Source organism: Notothenia coriiceps, unplaced genomic scaffold, assembly GCF_000735185.1.
Source record: "Notothenia coriiceps isolate Sejong01 unplaced genomic scaffold, NC01 NC01_scaffold00037244, whole genome shotgun sequence".
Classification (NCBI taxonomy): domain Eukaryota; kingdom Metazoa; phylum Chordata; class Actinopteri; order Perciformes; family Nototheniidae; genus Notothenia; species Notothenia coriiceps.
Window position 1 is genome coordinate 3,376,704 of NW_011369945.1, and position 19,179 is coordinate 3,395,882.

The 19,179-nt window shown below is 45.1% G+C and overlaps 1 protein-coding gene across 1 annotated transcript in view; it reads left to right on the top strand.

Moving 5' to 3' along the window:
* Positions 1–2,768: 2,768 nt before the first annotated feature.
* prrc2c (proline-rich coiled-coil 2C) overlaps positions 2,769–19,179 on the top strand; it is a 20,347-nt gene continuing 3,936 nt past the window's right edge. The window contains exons 1-16 of the mRNA XM_010794153.1: positions 2,769–2,934; positions 3,065–3,239; positions 3,382–3,491; positions 3,888–4,013; positions 4,131–4,432; positions 4,542–4,621; positions 5,732–5,874; positions 5,956–6,043; positions 6,214–6,391; positions 6,490–7,153; positions 7,230–7,438; positions 7,755–8,058; positions 8,172–8,382; positions 8,464–10,962; positions 11,680–11,843; positions 18,263–18,417. Of these exons, the coding sequence (XP_010792455.1) occupies positions 2,820–2,934; positions 3,065–3,239; positions 3,382–3,491; positions 3,888–4,013; positions 4,131–4,432; positions 4,542–4,621; positions 5,732–5,874; positions 5,956–6,043; positions 6,214–6,391; positions 6,490–7,153; positions 7,230–7,438; positions 7,755–8,058; positions 8,172–8,382; positions 8,464–10,962; positions 11,680–11,843; positions 18,263–18,417 (5,523 nt within the window). The 5' untranslated portion in view covers positions 2,769–2,819. The remainder of the gene's footprint in view (positions 2,935–3,064; positions 3,240–3,381; positions 3,492–3,887; positions 4,014–4,130; positions 4,433–4,541; positions 4,622–5,731; positions 5,875–5,955; positions 6,044–6,213; positions 6,392–6,489; positions 7,154–7,229; positions 7,439–7,754; positions 8,059–8,171; positions 8,383–8,463; positions 10,963–11,679; positions 11,844–18,262; positions 18,418–19,179) is intronic.

Sequence of the window (19,179 nt, forward strand, 5' to 3'; positions counted from 1 at the left end):
GGGGGGGGGGGGGATTTCCCTTTTTAAAAATTGTTCAGATTTTATTAAAATAAAAATAATTCAGTTGGCGCCTCCACACAGCTGGATACTTTTAATAATCCCTTTGATTTATATCAGACAGGTTAAATAAAACCAGTGTTTCTCTTGTGATGCCTGGTGGTTTCAGACAAACACCCTCAGTCATCAGCAGACCATTACGGCTTTTACAGCAGTTTAGAGTACTTAAATGTGCTAAAGTGGTTCTGTTAGATTTAAGTCGATTCAAGCAACACTGCTGTATATTACAAAGTTGTACCAGAAACATTGATGTACAATAATGATTAATGCAACCATTTCATGTCAGTTTCTCAAACATTTCTCTGTGATCAGTCTGCACTGCTACATTCAAACGCCACAAAGCTTAGTTTTCATCTGCAGCTTCATCTACATTTGTATTCTGTCTTTTTATTGTTAACCTTTGCAGTGTGTGTCTTGTAATCTGTGTTAATTCATCAGTCTCATAATTCGTTGGCTTAGAGCAGGGGTGCCCAACCAGTCGATCGCGATCGACTGGTTGGGCACTCCCAGTCGATCGCGAGTTATGTCTAAAAATAGAACAACAATATATTCTGTTTTAAATATTGAAGTTAAAAGCATCAATCTGGTACAGTTTGAGAGCAACATTAAGAGATCTATGGATACATCTCTTAACACCCATTTGAAACAACTGTAAACAGATTTTCTTTTTCTTCATGGATATTTTAAAAATCACTCTACTTTTAAACTGTATTCTTATTTTACTGTCATATAGTATTTCATAACTGTTTTTCATGTATGCTCTTATTTTTTTATACTGATCATATAAACGTGTGCCTCGGAAATACTTATTTAAATTAATCGTGACCAAACCGTTTGAGACCCACTGAGATAACTAGACTAAAGTTAACTATCTAAACACTGAGTCCTTTACTTCACCTGAGGTTATCTGAGACTCTCAGTCTGACAGGAGAGAGTTCTCCCTCCACCTTGTTGTTGAAAAAGCTCCTTGTATCCGTTAGCTTGGCTAGCTAGCACCAGATGCTAACCACAACGATCTCCGGTAGATACCCACCGGTGCGCGCCCTCCATCTTGCTCGCTTGTGCACGCACACAAAATGGCTCATGACACACACGCACACGCAGAGCTTGATTGAAACACACCCAGAAGTAAGATACTTGTACTGTGGCATATTACTTTCGAATCAATCATTTTTCAAATTATGAATTTTACAAAAAAAAAAAAAAGGACATATATTTCTTGGGGGTGCTTACGGGATGGTATGGCTATCCTGGGCGGTGCTTCAGCGCCCCCCCTGGCGCCGCCAGTGCCGCACACACACACAAGACCGCAATTATGGCAGAAGCAAAAAAGCCCAAAATATATAATTTTCACTCCGAGTGGGAGGATGATTATTTTTTTGTTTATTCCAATTCAAAGTTCATCTGCGGTGAGAGCATTGCTTTCCAAACGGTGCACGAACGCTACGAGACGGAATTCCCTCCTAATTCTGCCCTACGCTCTTCTGTTCGTTTCGTGCATATGTAACAGAGTTAAACATGTGAATACATAATTATAAGTTTGTGAATGTTTAATTCATAAGTTGTGAGTTTTAAGAGATGAGATCAGCGTTTCCGCCAGGGGGTGTCTTGCCGCCATTTGACGCCCTTATTCAGATCGGAACGCCCTGAAAGAGCCGGCGCTTCTTAGAGAACCGAGCCAAATGATCCGTCTCACTCACGTAAAGAGATAGTATCTAAGGGACGGCTCAATTCAAAATTCACCGTCACGTTGCACGTCTTTTTTTACTTCCGGTATGTTTTTTCCACCCTCCGCGGACTGGCAATCTGGAGAATCACAGAACAGCCGGTCGTCAAGGGTCGGCTCGATAAGCTGACGGCCGTAACAGTCCTTAATTTTTTATGTTTCTAAAAGGCATAATTGAAGTTGCACCGACAGAGGTCCGCCGTTTCCCCGCAACGTGGCTCCCCCCCCCCCCAGTTGACAGTTGAGTTCTCTAGCACCCCAGCTCGGCAGACTGGCAACTTTTAAAAGTAGCTCTTGGTTCCAGAAAGGTTGGGCACTCCTGGCATAGAGCCTACTGCCAGAACTGGAATAATGTCAGAAAATATTTGGACTATGGCTGCCTGCAAATATTTGTTTGCTCATTTGAAGGAGCACATCAAATATGGCCCTGCATGTGCACACCAGTGAAAAGAAGATACAGATGCCCATACACTGGGGTTTCTTGTCAGTTTGGCCTATCATTCTATTGATAGTTTTTAAAAACTAAAAACCATATTTTTTTCAAAAACACTTTTCCTTCAAGTGTATGTTACTTCACTATGTGTTCCAAGGCCAAGTTACAGATGGAGCCCCCATTACACACACACAAACACTCACACATTTCCACCACCGCTCCGTTAATAATAAATGACCTCTGTGTGACTTAGGAAAGACACTGCCGCCCCAAACAAGCTGTCTCTATGTCCGTGGTATTCCTCACTCTCATCCACTTTATGCTTTTTGTTTCCTGATTCTCCCCTCCAAATTGACTTGGTGGTCAAATCAGAAATGGCCTGCATGTCTAGTCTAAGGCTCGGGTTCAGGGCAGATTTTTCTTTCTACGTGCATCAGACTCGGGTGTTGGGGAACATCTAAGGAAGTAAGATATGTGTTTATGATCTAGTGTCAATAACCTCCTCACCTTTCATGTTCTCTTTTTTTTTTTTCACCCTTGCTCTAAAGGAGGCTGGTTCTGGGGGCGAGGCCAAAGGACCAGACTCAATGAGTTTACATCGAAATGTCAGAGAAGTCAGGGCAAAGCACCAAGGCAAAGGATGGCAAAACAAAGTATGCAACCCTTAGCCTCTTTAACACCTACAAGGGCAAATCTTTGGAAACCCAGAAAACTGCAGGTAAGCTCTCACTATGTTTCCCTGTTATTCTTGCAAACTATTTCAATTAATCAATGTTATAAAGTAATACCCTTAGGATGCTCAAGTACTTTCCTTGCTTTATTACATGTACAATTGTTTTTCCTTCTAGTTGCTGCTAGACATGGGCTCCAAAGTTTGGGCAAAGTTGCTGCTAGCCGGCGCATGCCCCCTCCGGCCAACCTGCCCAGTCTGAAGGCAGAGAACAAGGGAAACGACCCCAACGTCAACATCGTCCCCAAAGACGGGAGTGGCTGGGCATCTCGACCTGAGGGAGGGGAGGAGAGGTAAATTCATAATGTTGCTATCGCACCACAATTATGGTGTGTTTTTTAAGGGCTACATAATATCTTGAATATTTGGTGGAGTGGGTCATCCATGTTTCAAATAATGACTGTTTTTGGAAACTGTCCTTTTCATCTGCCATAGGCAACAGGAGACGCCCCCACCCCCGGTCAAACCACCCGTGGTCCCGCCTCCAGAGCCTTCTATTGTGGGCAGCCGCTCCTGGGCCAGCAGCAAGCAGACACCAATAGAAGGTGCTGTTCACTTTCTCCATGCCCACTACACAACTGATAAAAACCTATATAAGCTCTTTTCCTGTTAGCTCAGCATGTCTTCTCACTATTACCCAACATTCTAGTTGTTTTACTTTGCTCCTCTGCGATCTCTAAAACACAGCAAAACCAGAATGTTGGCATGTGTAAACATTAGTGGTCACTTATGTATGTTCTAGTTCAATTGTTTACGATATCAGGCATCCCACACATTACAGCCTGCAGGAATCATTAGTTTGAACTAAATCTGATATCAGGTTGAAAATGGGACTGTACACCAACCTAAGGTTAAACCAAATGATTCTCTGTTAGTCTCTGTATTATATTTTTCATAATGGGATTTCTGTCTATTTATAACCATGTGCTTTTATTCTACAGGAGCTCCTCGTGTGAGTAGTCAATTTCACCAGGAGTTTCCTAGCTTGCAGGCATCTGGTGAGGGGGAGAAAGAGGATGGTCCAGAAGAGGAGCCTTATGGACCGGGACCTAGCCTCAGACCTCAAAGTATGGCTCATGCCCTTAAACAGCATTCACGGTCCACTTATTGATGTCTCTTTCCCTTTTTCTTCAGGAACCGCAAGAACTCTGTCAATTCATATCTCTCCTCCTTTTTCTCGTTAGATGTTGGCAGTTGGCGTGAGGGCGGAGGCAGGAATTTAATCACTGCACCCAGCCCCTCTGAGATGGACAACAGGCCTCTGGAGGAGGGGGTTGCGGTCCCTGATACCTCTACGCCTCCAGGGGAAGCTGAAGAGGCTGGGCGAACAGTAACCGCTGACGTTCAGAATGAGAAAAGGGATGGCAGGGAGAAGGTGCCCCCCTCTGCCCCCACTTCTCAGCCTAAACTCAACGGGGGGCAACAGCCTCCTGCTGGGGTACCAACACACTTTGACCCTGCTTTCAGGAGCATGATGCCACCCTATGTAAGTCTCGGCTTCATATTTTTGAACAAACCACACTAGCTCACTCTATTTAAAGTATCTAGCTGTGTTTATTGCTTAAAGCCTGATGATTGCGTTCTTTTTCTTTCAGATGTTCCAGGCGTTTCCTCAAATTTCTTTTGCCCCAGGGCAAGGAAACCTCAGATACCCTGTCCCACAGGAAGGAGCAAAGTGAGTTCACATATTCATGGCTTAGCCCAAAATAAAAGATACTTTTAATTTGTATTTTGTTGTATCATTGCAAACACACAATATACTCTGAAATTGATAAATAACAACAACAAAAAACGTTTTATTCATGCAGCGTATATACCATATTATATTTAGGATTAGAAATGAACCTAAGTTCCCTAAACAATAAAGTTCAGATGTGATACAATCACACAGAAGCACTGGATACTAGGGATGTAACGAGATATCGAATATCGCTGTAAATAAATGTCTCAAAACCGAGGTGAGACTGACAAAATCTACCGCGATTGAGAAAAAAAAAAATTAATTGTTAAATAACTCTTTTTTTTTTTTTAAACCTTTATTTAACCAGATGGTCCCATTGAGATCATTGATCTCTTTTTCAAGGGAGACCTGTCCAAAATGGCAGCAAGTAGGTTACAACATGAACATAACACAAAAGGACATGGTATTTACAGGGCTACATGTACATACCTAGAGACATTGACAAGTAGCAACAGTATATTTATATCTCGCCCTGTCAATAAGCCTCACCTTCTTGGCAAAAACTGTATTGTTTTTGAAGTGGTGGAGAGACAATGCACAGTTTGACCCACTGCTGTCACCCATGGCCAAAGCATATCTCTCTGTCCCAGCAACATCAGTACCAAGCAAGAGAGTTTTTTCCACAGCAGGGGATATTGTAAACGCCCAAACATCCCAGCTTCTACCTGGAAATGTGGACATGCTCATATTCCTAAAAGATAACCTTGATGATGCTGAGTGAGTGAGTTAGAGTTGAGTTACTTGATTTATTCTATTGCAGGGTCTGATTATTATATTGTTGACAATTTTTAAAATACAACTATCCTACTAAAATGCTGTACAAATCCGATTTATTAATTAATGAAAAAAAAAAATCTCTTTATTTTACAATATCGCGATAACTATCGTACCGTGGACTTTTTATCACGATATTATCTTACCGTGAGTTTTAAGTATCGTTACATCCCTACTGGATACTTTACTGATATTTGGCTATGAATAGAGGAAAATATGAATGTACTAGACCAGGTGCCTTACGACTGTTCTCTGCTTTTTCTTCTGCTGGATGGTCAGGGGTCCCCGTTCACGACCCCAGCAGGGTCCCCCTCAGGGCTGGCACAAGGACCCAGACAGGCCCTCCATCATCAGCGCAACAGAGCTGAAAGGGCTCGACAATTTAGACACAGACACTGACGAGGGCTGGGCAGGTTAGTAGCTACACCTATTAACCTCTGCGTAAATTCAAATTTAATTTAACATCTTTCAATCCAACACTTTCTGCCTCACAGGAGCCCAGATGGAAGTGGACTACACGGAGAAACTAAACTTCAGCGATGATGAGGAGAACCAAGCTAATAAAGAAAAAAGAGAAAACTGGTTAGTATTTCATTCTAACTTTGAAACACTTGCATTCCCTAACATTTACTATTTAGGCCCCGTGCTTTAGTGTTGCAGAAAATACATCGGTGGTTATTTATTTAACCTTTTTAAGTTCAAAAATATGTTTAATTTCCAACTGATGTGAGACATATTTTCATTAATTTCAGGGAATGGATGGGTAAAGTGGAGCGCATGAGATCTCGGCCAGCAGAGGGTCAGGAGGGCTGGAAGGAGGGTCCCGAGGAGCGTGGGGGCAGTAAAACCTCATGGGCTGATGGTGATCCCAGAGCGCCATCCCCTGGCAGTATGGGGCAGTACAAGTCAGCTGCACCGCAGGACTACCAGGTAAAACCAGTTATCCTTTCACATGCTTCACTTCAAATGGGCACTGTTTATTTAAAAACAAAGTTGAAAAGTCTGTATCTGTAATTCTGCATCTCCAGGGCGGCAGTCGTTCTGTTGTAAGCGGAGCTCCACGTGCAACCAAACCACCGGCTGCAGCAGCCCCTGGTGCTGAGGAGGACCCTGAGGCCTGGCGACAGAAGCGCAAGAAACCTCAAGAAGTTTCTGAAGCTGTAGAACGGGCTAGGAAGCGAAGAGATGAAGAAGAACGGCGCATGGAAGAACAACGGCTCGCAGCTTGTGCTGAAAAACTGAAACGTCTCAATGAAAAACACCGCCAGACAACTGAAAGCACACCCACCCTTTCTCAGACCACCAATGAAGAAGCAGGACCTGCAGAGGAAGAAGAGTCCTTATCAGATCCTGCTCCCGTATCCAGTCCTGTACCCTCCATCCCAGTTTCACAACCACCGGCCACAATCGTGCAAGCGCCTCTACCTGAAGAGGTGGATCTAGATGGGGAGATGGTGGAGCGAGATCACGAGGTAGTGGAGCGAGAACACGAGATAGTGGAACCAATTGTAGAGGAGGAGGCTCCCCTGCCTCGTCAGCCCAGTCCCACGATCCAGAGATCTTTGGCCGTTGCTCCAGAGCCTCAGAGTGAGGAAGAGAGTTCCTTTGTTGAGGTTAGCGCCCTGGTGGAGGACAACCAGGTAGACAGAGCAGTGCCTATCCAAGACTATTTCAACTTAGAGGACAACAGAGGTGAGTTAACTAGAGCCGTTCCTTTAAGGTTGCATGTAAATGTTTGTTTAGTTGCGACTGACTATATTTCTTTCAGTAACAGATCCAAATACTATTGAGTTGCTGCCTGCAGTGGATGAGCCCCACCTGTCTCCACCTCACATGGACCTGCCCAGTGGAGAGGAAGTCTCTATGTCACCGCCACAACTCGAAGGAGAAGCGGCAGCTGCTCTGCGTCCCTCTCTTAACTCGGGCTATTCCAAACAGTTTCAAAAGTCTTTGCCTCCTCGTTTCCTCAGACAGCAGGTAAGGATGTCCACATCTGGTCTGTTAATGGCAACTGTGATTTTGCTTGTTAAATAAGAATTTGTGTGCAAGTCATTAACAAGGCCAGTTTTCAAAGAACAATAAAAAAATTATTATATCCTCAAACTTGAATCCCTCCAGTTAAGAAAAAAAGAAAAAAAGAAAGAGTTTTGACCTAGTGGCAATTTTTAAAGCATCGTGTTGTCAGAACAAACAAATATGACGATGAGCCATCATTAACGCAAACACAGACACTTACAATGTAATGTATACAATTTAAATATTTTGTCTCTGTTACCAATCCCTGTTCTTGTAGGAGCAGATGAAGCAGCAACAATGGCAGCAACAGCAACACCAGAGTGGAGGCTCCCTGTCCCCATCAGGTGGCGGAGGCGGTGTCCCAGCTCCCCAACAACAACAACAACAACAACAGCAGCAGCAGCAGCAGCAGCAGCAGCAGCAGCAGCAACACCGCTCAATGTATCAACCCATTGGCCCCCACCACCAGCACCTGGCGTCCATGGGCTTTGACCCCCGCTGGCTCATGATGCAGTCCTACATGGACCCTCGCATTATGTCAGGACGTCCTCCCATGGACATGCCAACTAACATTCACCAAGGTGGGGAATTCTTTGGAGCAGCAATATAGAATGTATCCGAGAGATAAAAGTACTGAAAGGTTACAGATGTGCCAGAAAACCTGTTGAAAGTCTCTCTTCTTTGTCTTCTCCAGGGAGGATGCCTCCGAAGCAGATCGTTCGCAGAGAACCGGGTGACAATTCTAGCTCCAGCCCTGACTCCTTTGACCATTTGACCCGACCAATTCGTGACCATGGCCTGCCGTCAGACTCACGGATGGTATGGGGATCGGAACCATACCCACAGTCAGAGCCTTTACCCTCTGTAACTCCTCCAAAAGGACAAGAAGATAACAAAGAGCCGAGGTAAATAATTGATAGATGACAACATAAGAAATAACTTTTTATTTAATGCATGAAACTAAATAACCATTTTCTATTTGACAGGATCGACTGTGGTTTGGATCTAGACAGGGGTCTAACAACTATCTTTCCCCAGGACCAAACTGTATTGGACTCTCACAAAAGTAACTTCTTCCAGGACACTACAGAGTCCCTGTCAGCATTTACTCCGGGCCCAGAGGATGTATCGGGGCCCCTAGACAGGGTTCCTGTGGCCTCAGCCTTTGATTCAGAAGAAGCAGGCCTCCCAAGTGGGGAAGAGGTAGAAGCTCTCGGCCAGGCGATGCTGCAGAGGAGCGTCTCCCAGGGCTCCAGCCACTCCCTCAAGCTGGATGAGCCCAGGTTTGATGGGCTGTCCCTGGGAACAACAGCTCTAGACATTCAGGACTCTGCAGAACGTTCTGATGATAAGCCTCAGAATGAACCCTACCCCCAGCCCCAGACTGCGTTGACTAGCAACAGGGCTACACCACCTGCTGATGGATTACACAAACAAGAGAAACTGCCTTTGCCAGTCCCGAGCAAGCAGAAAGCCGAGCTGCGCTGGGGCGCAAGATCAGGGGCCGGACGCAGAGAAGGACCAGGTGGAGAGAGACCTCTCCGCAGGTCTGGCCCAATAAAGAAGCCTGTCCTTAGGGACATGAAAGAAGAGAGGGAGCAAAGAGAAGAAAGAGAGAAGCGCCTCGAGAGAGGGGAGAGGGGGGATAGAGGAGAGAGATTGGAGAGATTGGAGAGAGGAGAGAGAGGAGACCGCTTCAAGAAGGATCAATCATCCAAAGCTCCGTCTGCAGCTGCAGTTGTGTCTGAGGGCTCCAGATCTCAGGCGGAGGGGAAGAGAGAAGCTGGTGAGGCTGAGGAAACGCAGACTTGCCTTCCAAGAGTCAAAGACCCTCAGCCTTCACCTGGGGTTCCCACCTCTTCCTCTCAGGAGGAGAAAGCAGACAAACCGCCCAGCAATGACCAACATCCAGAACCCAAACTGCCCTCCAGGAAGGAGTCCAATCTTCCTCCACGTTCATACCGACGAGAGGACAGAGAGCGGGAACGTGAGAGGGAGAAGGATATGGACAGGGACAGAGATCGAGACAGAGACAGAGAGTGGCCTGCTGACCCATTCAAAGCACGTGGTCGAGGCGAGTATTACTCCAGGGGACGGAGCTACCGGGGGGCTTACAGTGGCCGAAACAGAGGGGGTCGCGGTCGAAGCCGGGCAGAGTACAATTACAGAGAGCCCCGATCACGCTCAGATTTACCTTTGGTTGGAGGCGCTGCTGCCTTCCGCAACAGGGAAGAAAGCGAAACACGCAGCGAGAGCTCAGACTTTGAAGTTCGTCCAAAACGTAGACGGCGCCGGGGTTCGAACACAGATTCTGAGAGTGAAGGTGGTAGAGAGTCTGCCAGTGATACCGGGCCGTCTGATCGTGAGCCTAGTACCAAACCTAGCCGTCCATTGAGGCGAGAGCTCCCTGGGGAGGCCCGGCCTGGGCCCCACAAGCCAGGCTTTGGACCTCCTCACATGGGGGAAAGGGTTGGACACAGAGGGGACGATGAGAGCAGACCCAAGCCAGGATTCCTTGCTAAGGGAGATCCTTCACGACGAGGAAGAGGAGGACTTTACAGTAGACGAGGTGGAACAAGGGAACGTGGTGGCCCTCGCCCGGGCCCTCTCAGACGGCCAGGTGCTAGAGAGTCCTCCTCTCAGTGGCCTTCTAAACCCATGGAGACATTCAGGCTGGAGGACACAGAGTCCTCACAAAGATATGACAATCCTGCTGCGGACCGAAGACCCCCTAGGTCTGATGGCAAGACATTTTTGGAAGGGGCTCCTCAGAGTAGTAGAGAAAGACCACGGCGGTCCAGACCAGCAAGGCCCCCCAGGCAAGATAAACCCCCCCGCTTTAGGCGCTTGAAGGAACGGGAGGCTGCAGTGTTAGCTAATGGAGAAACAGCCCCAGGTCCCTCTGTCCCTCTACTCCCAGTGCCTGCTGCTGTCCCCAGCTCTGCTGCTGCTCCAGTGTCCCACTCCCCAACCCTGTCCAGGGCCCCGGGGACCCCTCTGACTGTGCCTGCAGACGTGGCCGCCACTATGCCTGCTCCTGACTTGTCCTCCTCTATGGAAGCACCCTTGCCTGACACCAGCAGCCCCACCATCACTGCAGTTGGAACCAAATCCCCTGACCTGTCCAACCAGAACTCTTCAGATCAAGCCAATGAGGAATGGGAAACTGCCTCTGAGAGCAGCGACTTCAACGAGAGGAGAGAGCGAGAAGAAAGGAAAGGAGCTCTCGAGGCTGCTCATGAAGCAGCCACTGCCTCTGCCCAGGCACCTGCACCGCCCCAGGGCTCCATGACCCCCAACAGAAGCCCCCCTGATGGAAGGGTGACTCCAAAACGTGACGGGGCTCCTGCAGCCAAGAGGAGTTTCTCAAATCAAAGGCCTGCAGAGAGACAGAATCGTAGAGGCAACAGTGGAGCTAAACCAGTGCGGAGCTATGCAGGAGGCAAGGGGGAGAGGAGGGGAGGGGCCAAAGCCGGCCGCAAAGGGTGAGTTTGAACAATCGTGCTTTTGTGTTTGGTTAGGCATTTACTTTGTCTGCTTACATTAACACTTAGCACAATGAAGTTGACTCAATGAAAATTGTGCATTAGAATAAAACTGCAGGTTTATTTACATACAATGAACCCCTTGTGTAGCTGTGTGTTTAATGAATAGTTGCACTGCGTATCACTTGTGAAGAATCTACATATTTCAGACAACTGTTGGTATGGCATGTCCAAACGGGCTTTGGAATTTGATAGGTTCTAATCTTAGGTAGATTACTCTATTCAAGTGTATTGGTTAAAATCTTATAAATATGGCATCAGTGTGCTGGTATTTTTAGATCCTCTCACTTTACCTTATTCAGCAGCATTTCTGATTCTTAAAGAAACCTGAGTGAAAAAGCTGTTTTTAATGTTAGATTCCAGTGTCTTTTCACTCTTGCCGTCTAGTGGCTACTTTGGTCTTTGTAGTCTCAGGCTTTGATTCTGTATTATTTGTCATCTTCTACTTTATAGTACAGTTAGAATAAAACAAAGGTTACATAGCTTTTTACGCAAATCGAATTGTTCTCATTTACATAATTAGTTTACACTCTTAGTGTCTCAGGCCTCCGTCACCACCACCCTGGTGATCTATTCAACATTGAAATGTGTCACATAGTCTCTGTTAGGGTTTCAATGTTTCCTTTATTCTCTAACATGTGTCTCTGATACAAACAGCCCTGCAGCCCAGCAGAATCCAGATGGGACATCACAAACACCTGGAGGAGCATCACAGAGGCCTACTAAAGACCCGTCTGGCCGTCGTAAAGATGAAGCCAAACAGGCCGCCAAGAAGCCCAAAGAGAATGCTCTTTCTCAGTTTGATCTTAACAATTATGCCAGTACGTAAACACAGTTTTATCCTGACTCTGAGCCTGGAACTTAAACCTGGCTCCTGCTCCTCTTGTGTTATACCAGATTAACGGAAATAATCTCAGCTAACTGACGATATAAACCATTTTTACCAAAACAAAACACAAGTCTCATAAGAAGCATCTAAATGACCCCTTAGCGAAAAATGCTAACTGACATTGGCACAGAACTCAAGATAAAAGTACCCTTATTACTTATCGTAGCTGCACATACAAGATATCCGATTTAAAGCTGAGGTTCCACAGATTATTTAGGTATATAGTATCATCACTGAGTGATCCCAACTTGCGACAGAGGAAGCAAACACAGACATCACAACACGTACCTTTACGGAGCTTCTAGGGAGATCGTCTCACCGTAGCTGTCAATCTGATCAAAAGACGTGTTCAATGGCATTAAAAAGAGAAAAAACGCGGCTGAATCGGTTAATCCATAGGTTGATAAAGTTTCTGGGCAAAAATGTGTCTTTATAATTCAATTTTTATGTAAAAATCGCAGAGCAAAAGTTAGCTGCTAATGGTAGCCACCAGAGTGGCTGCTGCTTCCGGTCTTGGCTATGCGGCAGTCTAATACACACACATGACCAAATAAGGACTATGTGGGAGTTCCCCTCGATTCCATTGGCTCTGACGGTTAGAAAGAGATGTCACATGTCAAAATCCAGCAAGGGGAGCCAGAGATATGAAAAATCCACCCAAATGGCCCCAGAAGAGGTTTTTTTTTGCTAAATCTGTCTAAAAATGTCAAATATTACTTGTTTTGCATCAATCTTGATACAGGGTACTTATTATATGTTGTACTTTGGATTCCTAAAGCTTTTAGTCTACTAACCCATCATCCAAGGTTAGTTTTCACTATAAGTACAAAATATTTTTTGGATGGACACTATAATTTACAGTTTTTTACCATGTTCAATCTGAATTTTCTTTAAAATAAAAAACATCTATATTGAATCTGACTTTTCTACATCCAACTGACAGGTTTATCTTTACTTTACTTTGAGAAAAAAGATTATTAATTTAACCCTTTTAGAAGAGAAGATATGGTCATTTGTTCTGGGAATGTCATTTTCGAGCCTGAAACCTGAAAAACAGGCTCGGGGTTTGCTAGCTGATATGTTACCAATCAGGGGCCGTATTCACAAAGCATTTTATCTTACCACTAGGAGTGCTCCTAACTCGCACTAAAACATTTTTTTGTGAATACGGCCCCTGATTGGTAACATATCAGCTAGCAAACCCCGAGNGCTGCGGCTGGACGTGCAGTTGGCAGCGCTAGATGGGATTGGAATGCTCTGCACTGCTGTCGGTCTGGAAGGGTGGAGAAACCGACAGGACACGCAGAGGTTGACGCCTCATGTTTAAAAAAACATTCTTTGCGCTTGTTTTGACAAAGACCGTGCGCTCTGCGAGAGGCCGGGGTGGAAACCTTGTGCTGCGCCAGGTAGAGGGAAGGTGCCAAGCGAGGGTTGGGGGTACTGAAGTAGGCGTGGCTAAAAGCTGTCCCATGTAAGAAGGCTGGAATCTGAGTGGCACGAACCTCAAAATACACGGTTTGGATATTTAGGCTTAGTAGCCATAGCGTGAATATCCAAAAAAAACGAACTGACATTCAGAGACTATCAAGAAACAAGCAGGTATAGGAATGTTTAACAGCACTATCATTACAAGACAATAACAAACCGTGCACAGTTCAGTGCATGGTTTCGTCGTCACCTGCTGCAGAGCCTGACGGAGTTAATCACCTGGGGGTCTGCTGCTGCTGGTCGGCAGGAAGTGTAGCAACAGCCCAGTGAGAGAAAAGATAGAATAGAACTAGATGCATGACTGCTGGGAGGAGCAGACCGCCAATTCTGCAGATGCTGGGCTGTCACCCCACTTACAGATGTTAGGGGGGTCCGAGGCTGTGGTTGTCTGGTGCTGAGTGGATGACGTTGTTAGTCCAGACTCAGGGTGGAGATGAAAATGTTGTAAAACATGACATCTTTGACACACTATGGAGATATAAGGCAGATGTTTTCTCGGGAGTTCATGTTACCTGTCGAGAGGTGCTGGGGGGGACAGAAAGCCACGGGAATCTGTGGCATAGAGGCTGAAGAGAAGGTGGGAGGTACAGGACGGCACATGGATGTGATGGGGGAGGAAGCGGACACGACGGGGGGTTCTCTCTTTTTCCGTTGTTCCAGACTCGGGGATTCCCACGCTTTACGAGCCGATTCATCTGAGGAGGAGACGATTGTCGCGGTATTTTAGGTCATGTTAAACTGAACCTTTCTCCGAAGTACGGCACGGTTGTGTTGCTTCTCTGTGTTACCTTTAGTGTTTAGGTCAACAGTTAGCAGGAGAGGACATTGCTGGGCTGGGAGCTCTGCCTGCGGGTCTCTTCCGAGGGAACAGGGCAGGTGAGTGGGGTATGCCCCTGTACACAACTCAAAAAATAGTCTTTGAATAATACCCAAGTTTTTTTAGGGGGGGATTGCAGTACCGAATTTCGGGACTTAGCCGCGCCTTTTTTCCCCTTTTTCGCCGCCGCGGCCTATATAACGGTGCGGCTAATCTAGGATTCTTTACGCTAACGGCCACTAGGGGACCTCTAAATCTATGGATTTTACATGTTACAGTCCACCACCTTTTAACTCTATGGGCTCTATGGCCGGTCCGCGCCCCCCACCTTTAAGCGGCGGGCTCCAGCAGGAAAAGCTGGAGGCCGGAAAAGAGTGAGACAGGTAGCGCGCAAAAGTAAAAGTGGAACCGAGAGTGGTACGAGAGACAGAACGAGAGCAAGACAGACAGACATTACGAGAGCGAGACAGTTTGTCCCCGTACCACTGGTTGATGTACACATCATTCAATTTAGCTGCTGCGGCTTATATTCAGGTGCGCCTTATAGTCCGAAAATTACGGTAGTTATCCTGTGAATAAGAACTGTATGGCACAGACCTAGAGAATAAGGATGTACTAGGGCTGTGCAATTAAATCATATTTTAATCGCAATTACGATTTTAGCCTGCCACAATTAAGAAAACAACATAATCGAAAAAAACGATTATTTTGCTTTGCCAGGTTGTGACAGTGCACTGCAACATATTTGATCTAATTTATTTCAGTCTAATTTATTTGTATTTATCATTTATATATGTTTAGTAGCCTGTTGAAGTGCGCTCCAAAATATGTGTTGATCTTGTTTATTGTTATTTGATTTATTTATTTTAATGTAAATATATCATTGATTTTTGTATTGGTTTTTCAGTTGAATTATACATTCGGGGTAATCGACAGTTAAAAAAGACACTGTTCAGATTATTATTTGTATTTGTTTTAAAGTTCAATAAATGGATGTTTTCAAAGTCAATGAATAATCGTATTTAATAATCGTGATATCAATTATTGAACAAAAATAATGGTGATTATGATTTTTGCCATAATCGCACAGCCCTAGGATGTACTCACATTTGCCACCAATATCTCTTCCATTTTATTCACTCCTGTAGGAACACTGTCAGCCAGTGAGGAGGAGGGGGTGGTGTAGTCGGTGACAGACTCCTGAGAGGGAAAGACATATATTCTGTTCATTCAGACATGTTTTTGTGCAGCAATATTACTTTTATATTGATAGGTATTATTTAATTGGAATTCACTTTTATTGTGAGCTAGTAAAGACGAGACTTGGTTATTAATTCAACACACATCATAATCGTTACTTTAACCACACGCCCAGAGGTAAAGTGATTGCTTCACTCAAATCAACTATAATATAAGTATATTACAAAAAGAAAGCCTAGCTGTGTGATCATGTGACTCTGATGTACCTTAGAGTTGCTGTGGTACTCTGCAGAGGGGATTGTGATCATGCCCTCGATGTCTCCTCCCAGCTCTGCTACTGTCTCGCTGCAGGGTGGACTGGAGTCTGTGGCTCTACTGACTCCTCCGGGGGCTCCTCCCTCCATCCCCTCCACGTCTCCACGTGCGTCTTTGGCCTTGCGGTTCTTCAATGAGCGCTCTTTACCAATGGGACCTGGCTTGTACTCCTTGGTTTCCACTGGTTCCATTTCAGGAAGCTGAGGAGTCGGATTTACACGATTACAATGGTGTTTTTATGTCAACCAATTCTTCCAAACAAAAAAATCTAAATCCAAAACAACAATGTCTGATGGCTAAACTACCTTCTGCGTTTTGATTGGGCCAGCTCGAGGTTGTTTCTGTCTCTGTTCTTTGGGAGCGGGTAGTTTGTTTTCAGAGATGTTTTCTAGCAACGCTGGAACTCCATCACTGTCGGTGCTGCCTGCAGATGACGGCGCTCCAAACTGAATACTGTCTATTGCCATTTCCACACCTCCCTCCGATCCAAGCTTCATAACCTGAAACACAACATTTATCAAGTTTAATAATTGAGTCTAAGGATTATACACTCAAGCAAAGACGGGACGTATTCCACATACCTCAGAGGAAACCGTGCCAATAAAGGAGGTAAGGGGTTTGTTCCAGGCACTCACAGAAGGTGGCTGTGGAGGGCTGATTGGACCAACTGGAATAAACAAATTGCATGTTTTAGACAAGTTTGCTGATTTATTAAATTAATCACAACATTAAGGACTCAAGCAGACATTTGTAACAATAATTGACTTTTCCACTCACGTTTCTTGACATCAGGAAGGACCGTGGTGCCTGCTACCTTACTCTCCCACAGCTCTGTTCCCAGAGTGCTGTGCGTCTGCACAGGTGCGGGGAGGAGGCTCTTTGAGGTAAAGTCCACAGTGGCAGGGGGGATGGAGGGCAGTGGAGCCACTGCTCCTTCCAGAGTCTGCGGGGATGCAGTAGGTTGGGAGGGGGCGAGGTGAGGATGCTGGGGGGCAGAAATTGGAGGTTGCTGTTGGGCCTGAGGTTCGGGGGGGACAGGAGGCTGAGACTGTGTAGCCTGCAGCAGCTGTTGTTGTTGCTGTTGTTGTTGTTGTTGTTGTTGCTGCTGCTGCTGCTGTTGATGATGTTTTTGTTGCTGCTGCTGTTGATGTTGTTGTTGTTGTTGTTGTTGTTGTTGTGATGACTGCTTTTTGGCAAATCTTGGTGGCAGCTTTCCTCCGCCGCCTCCTCCTCCTCTGCTCTTCTCACCAGAGCCTTTTTTACTCCAGTTCTGGAGAACACAGTACGAGTTAGTAGTGTATGATGATATCAGAACATCAACTTTTCAGATAAAAAGGCTTTAAAGTAAGATATCGCAAAACTCCTCCAATATAAGATATGCCGAAATGGTACATTAACAATTAATTTGCAATTTAACATGTGAGTTACAGTTTACTCATTTTGCCTAGTGAACTTTTACAATATAAATGAATTATTTTTATATCTGGAGCTGCCTCTGGGCCATCCCTTGAACAAAAAAAACAAAAAAAAGGTATAATGATGTTTTATCCACGACAGAAACGTTTTTATTTCTCTGCAATTAGATAGTAAAAAAACATGACAATATAGTGCATCCAGTGAATAAATGTGTAGGAAAATGATGTATACACTAGATTTTCCCAAAAAATATACACTACAGTGACATCTGGCGTTGTTTTAGTAAGACATTTTTACTTCAGCATAAAAAAAAACCCTCCCCACGTGACATCCCGCATGTGACGTCACATGGGGGAAGAGCGGCCGGTCTAACGTAGTAATAAACATGGATCACAATGCTAGTTTTGACACAGAAGAGGTTGAAAATAAATATTCGAATGCATATGACGGACCATTACCATATAATGATGAGCCTGCTAGGCGTCCAAAGAACAGGAGACAAGGATTAGAAGAAATAACGGCCATCGGAGAGAAATTGAGCTGTGGTGTGAGGAGAACCAGCAGAGAACTGGGCAGCTATCTTGGTGAGTGACCGGCGTTAGCTACAGTTAATGTTAGCTAACGTCACATCACAACATTGTAAAGTTAGCTATCATATATCAGGCTATAACTAAAGTAGTATTGTAATATAGTAACGTTACTGGCAGGACTGTTGATACTGATCCATAACAGAAACGAATGTGCAAGTATCAGCAGTATCTCGCGTCGCTAAAACATCCAGGTATGAGAAAATAGCTATAATGCTAAGTAGCCTTGCAGTTATACCACTGTGGTTTTATAACGATCTGGCGGAGAAAGGTTGTGGAGCCTCCGTTGATATGCCGTTGTAAATGNAACATCTATATTGAATCTGACTTTTCTACATCCAACTGACAGGTTTATCTTTACTTTACTTTGAGAAAAAAGATTATTAATTTAACCCTTTTAGAAGGGAAGATATGGTCATTTGTTCTGGGAATGTCATTTTCGAGCCTGAAACCTGAAAAACAGGTTCGGGGTTTAACAGGTTAACCTGAATGTAAATGTCTTGATTCTCTTCTGTCCCGTCACTGTAGGTGTTGTGATCATCGATGACCATCCTGAGGTCACCACCACTGAAGACCCACAGTCCAACACCATTGATGACGGCTTCACAGAGGTGGTCTCCCGCAAGCAACAGAAACGGCTGCAAGACGAAGAGAAACGGAAAAAGGAAGAGCAGACTCCTCAGGTAAGAGAAGGGATAGCTTGGCCCACTTAGTTTACATAAACTGAAACGGCAATGCAGTATTTTGGTGATAATAATTCGGACATATTTAGTCCCTATAACCTCTTAAAGAGCAACTTGCAGGTTTTTTTTTTAACTACATTTATGCTTAACCTTGCCTGAAAATTACATTTAAAAAAGTTAATGCAGGATTTGATATGAGACATAAGGGCAGGAATTCAGAGGGAAAGGAGCCGTTTTGAGCTCTGCTACTAAAAACTGCTTCTTTTTTTTAACGTCAAACGCGTCATATTACATTACATATTACGTCACATGGGCGAGCAACTATCTCGGACTCCTTCTCTGCCCAATCCGCGGTAGTAGTTTGTAGTTGGTTTGAGCGGTTGTGATTTAGTGAGCTGGTATTTTTTTCGGTCATTTTACATTGCATTTCACTATTTGTGATCATGGTGAGCTCCAGCCTGTCAGGACATCGAGTCCACAGTTTCCCTAACAGGGAAGGACCGGAGCTAGCTTTCGTTCCTTGGTGTGTTGTGCAAGGTGCATCCACCTCCCTGCAGCACATACTCTCCACAGCTGAGGCCTATCAAACAAAACGTTTATCAGGAAACCGTATTACATCTCTCTCCCCCCCTTCACTCCTCTCTCTCTCCCCTCCGGTACACAGCACCGTAGTGTGGAGTTGCATTAGGTAACGCTGTGGTGGCTGGACTGCTCCAGCTGTCTCCTTTGTGTTTGTTTCCCCCTGTCTGTGTTGTTTGTGTG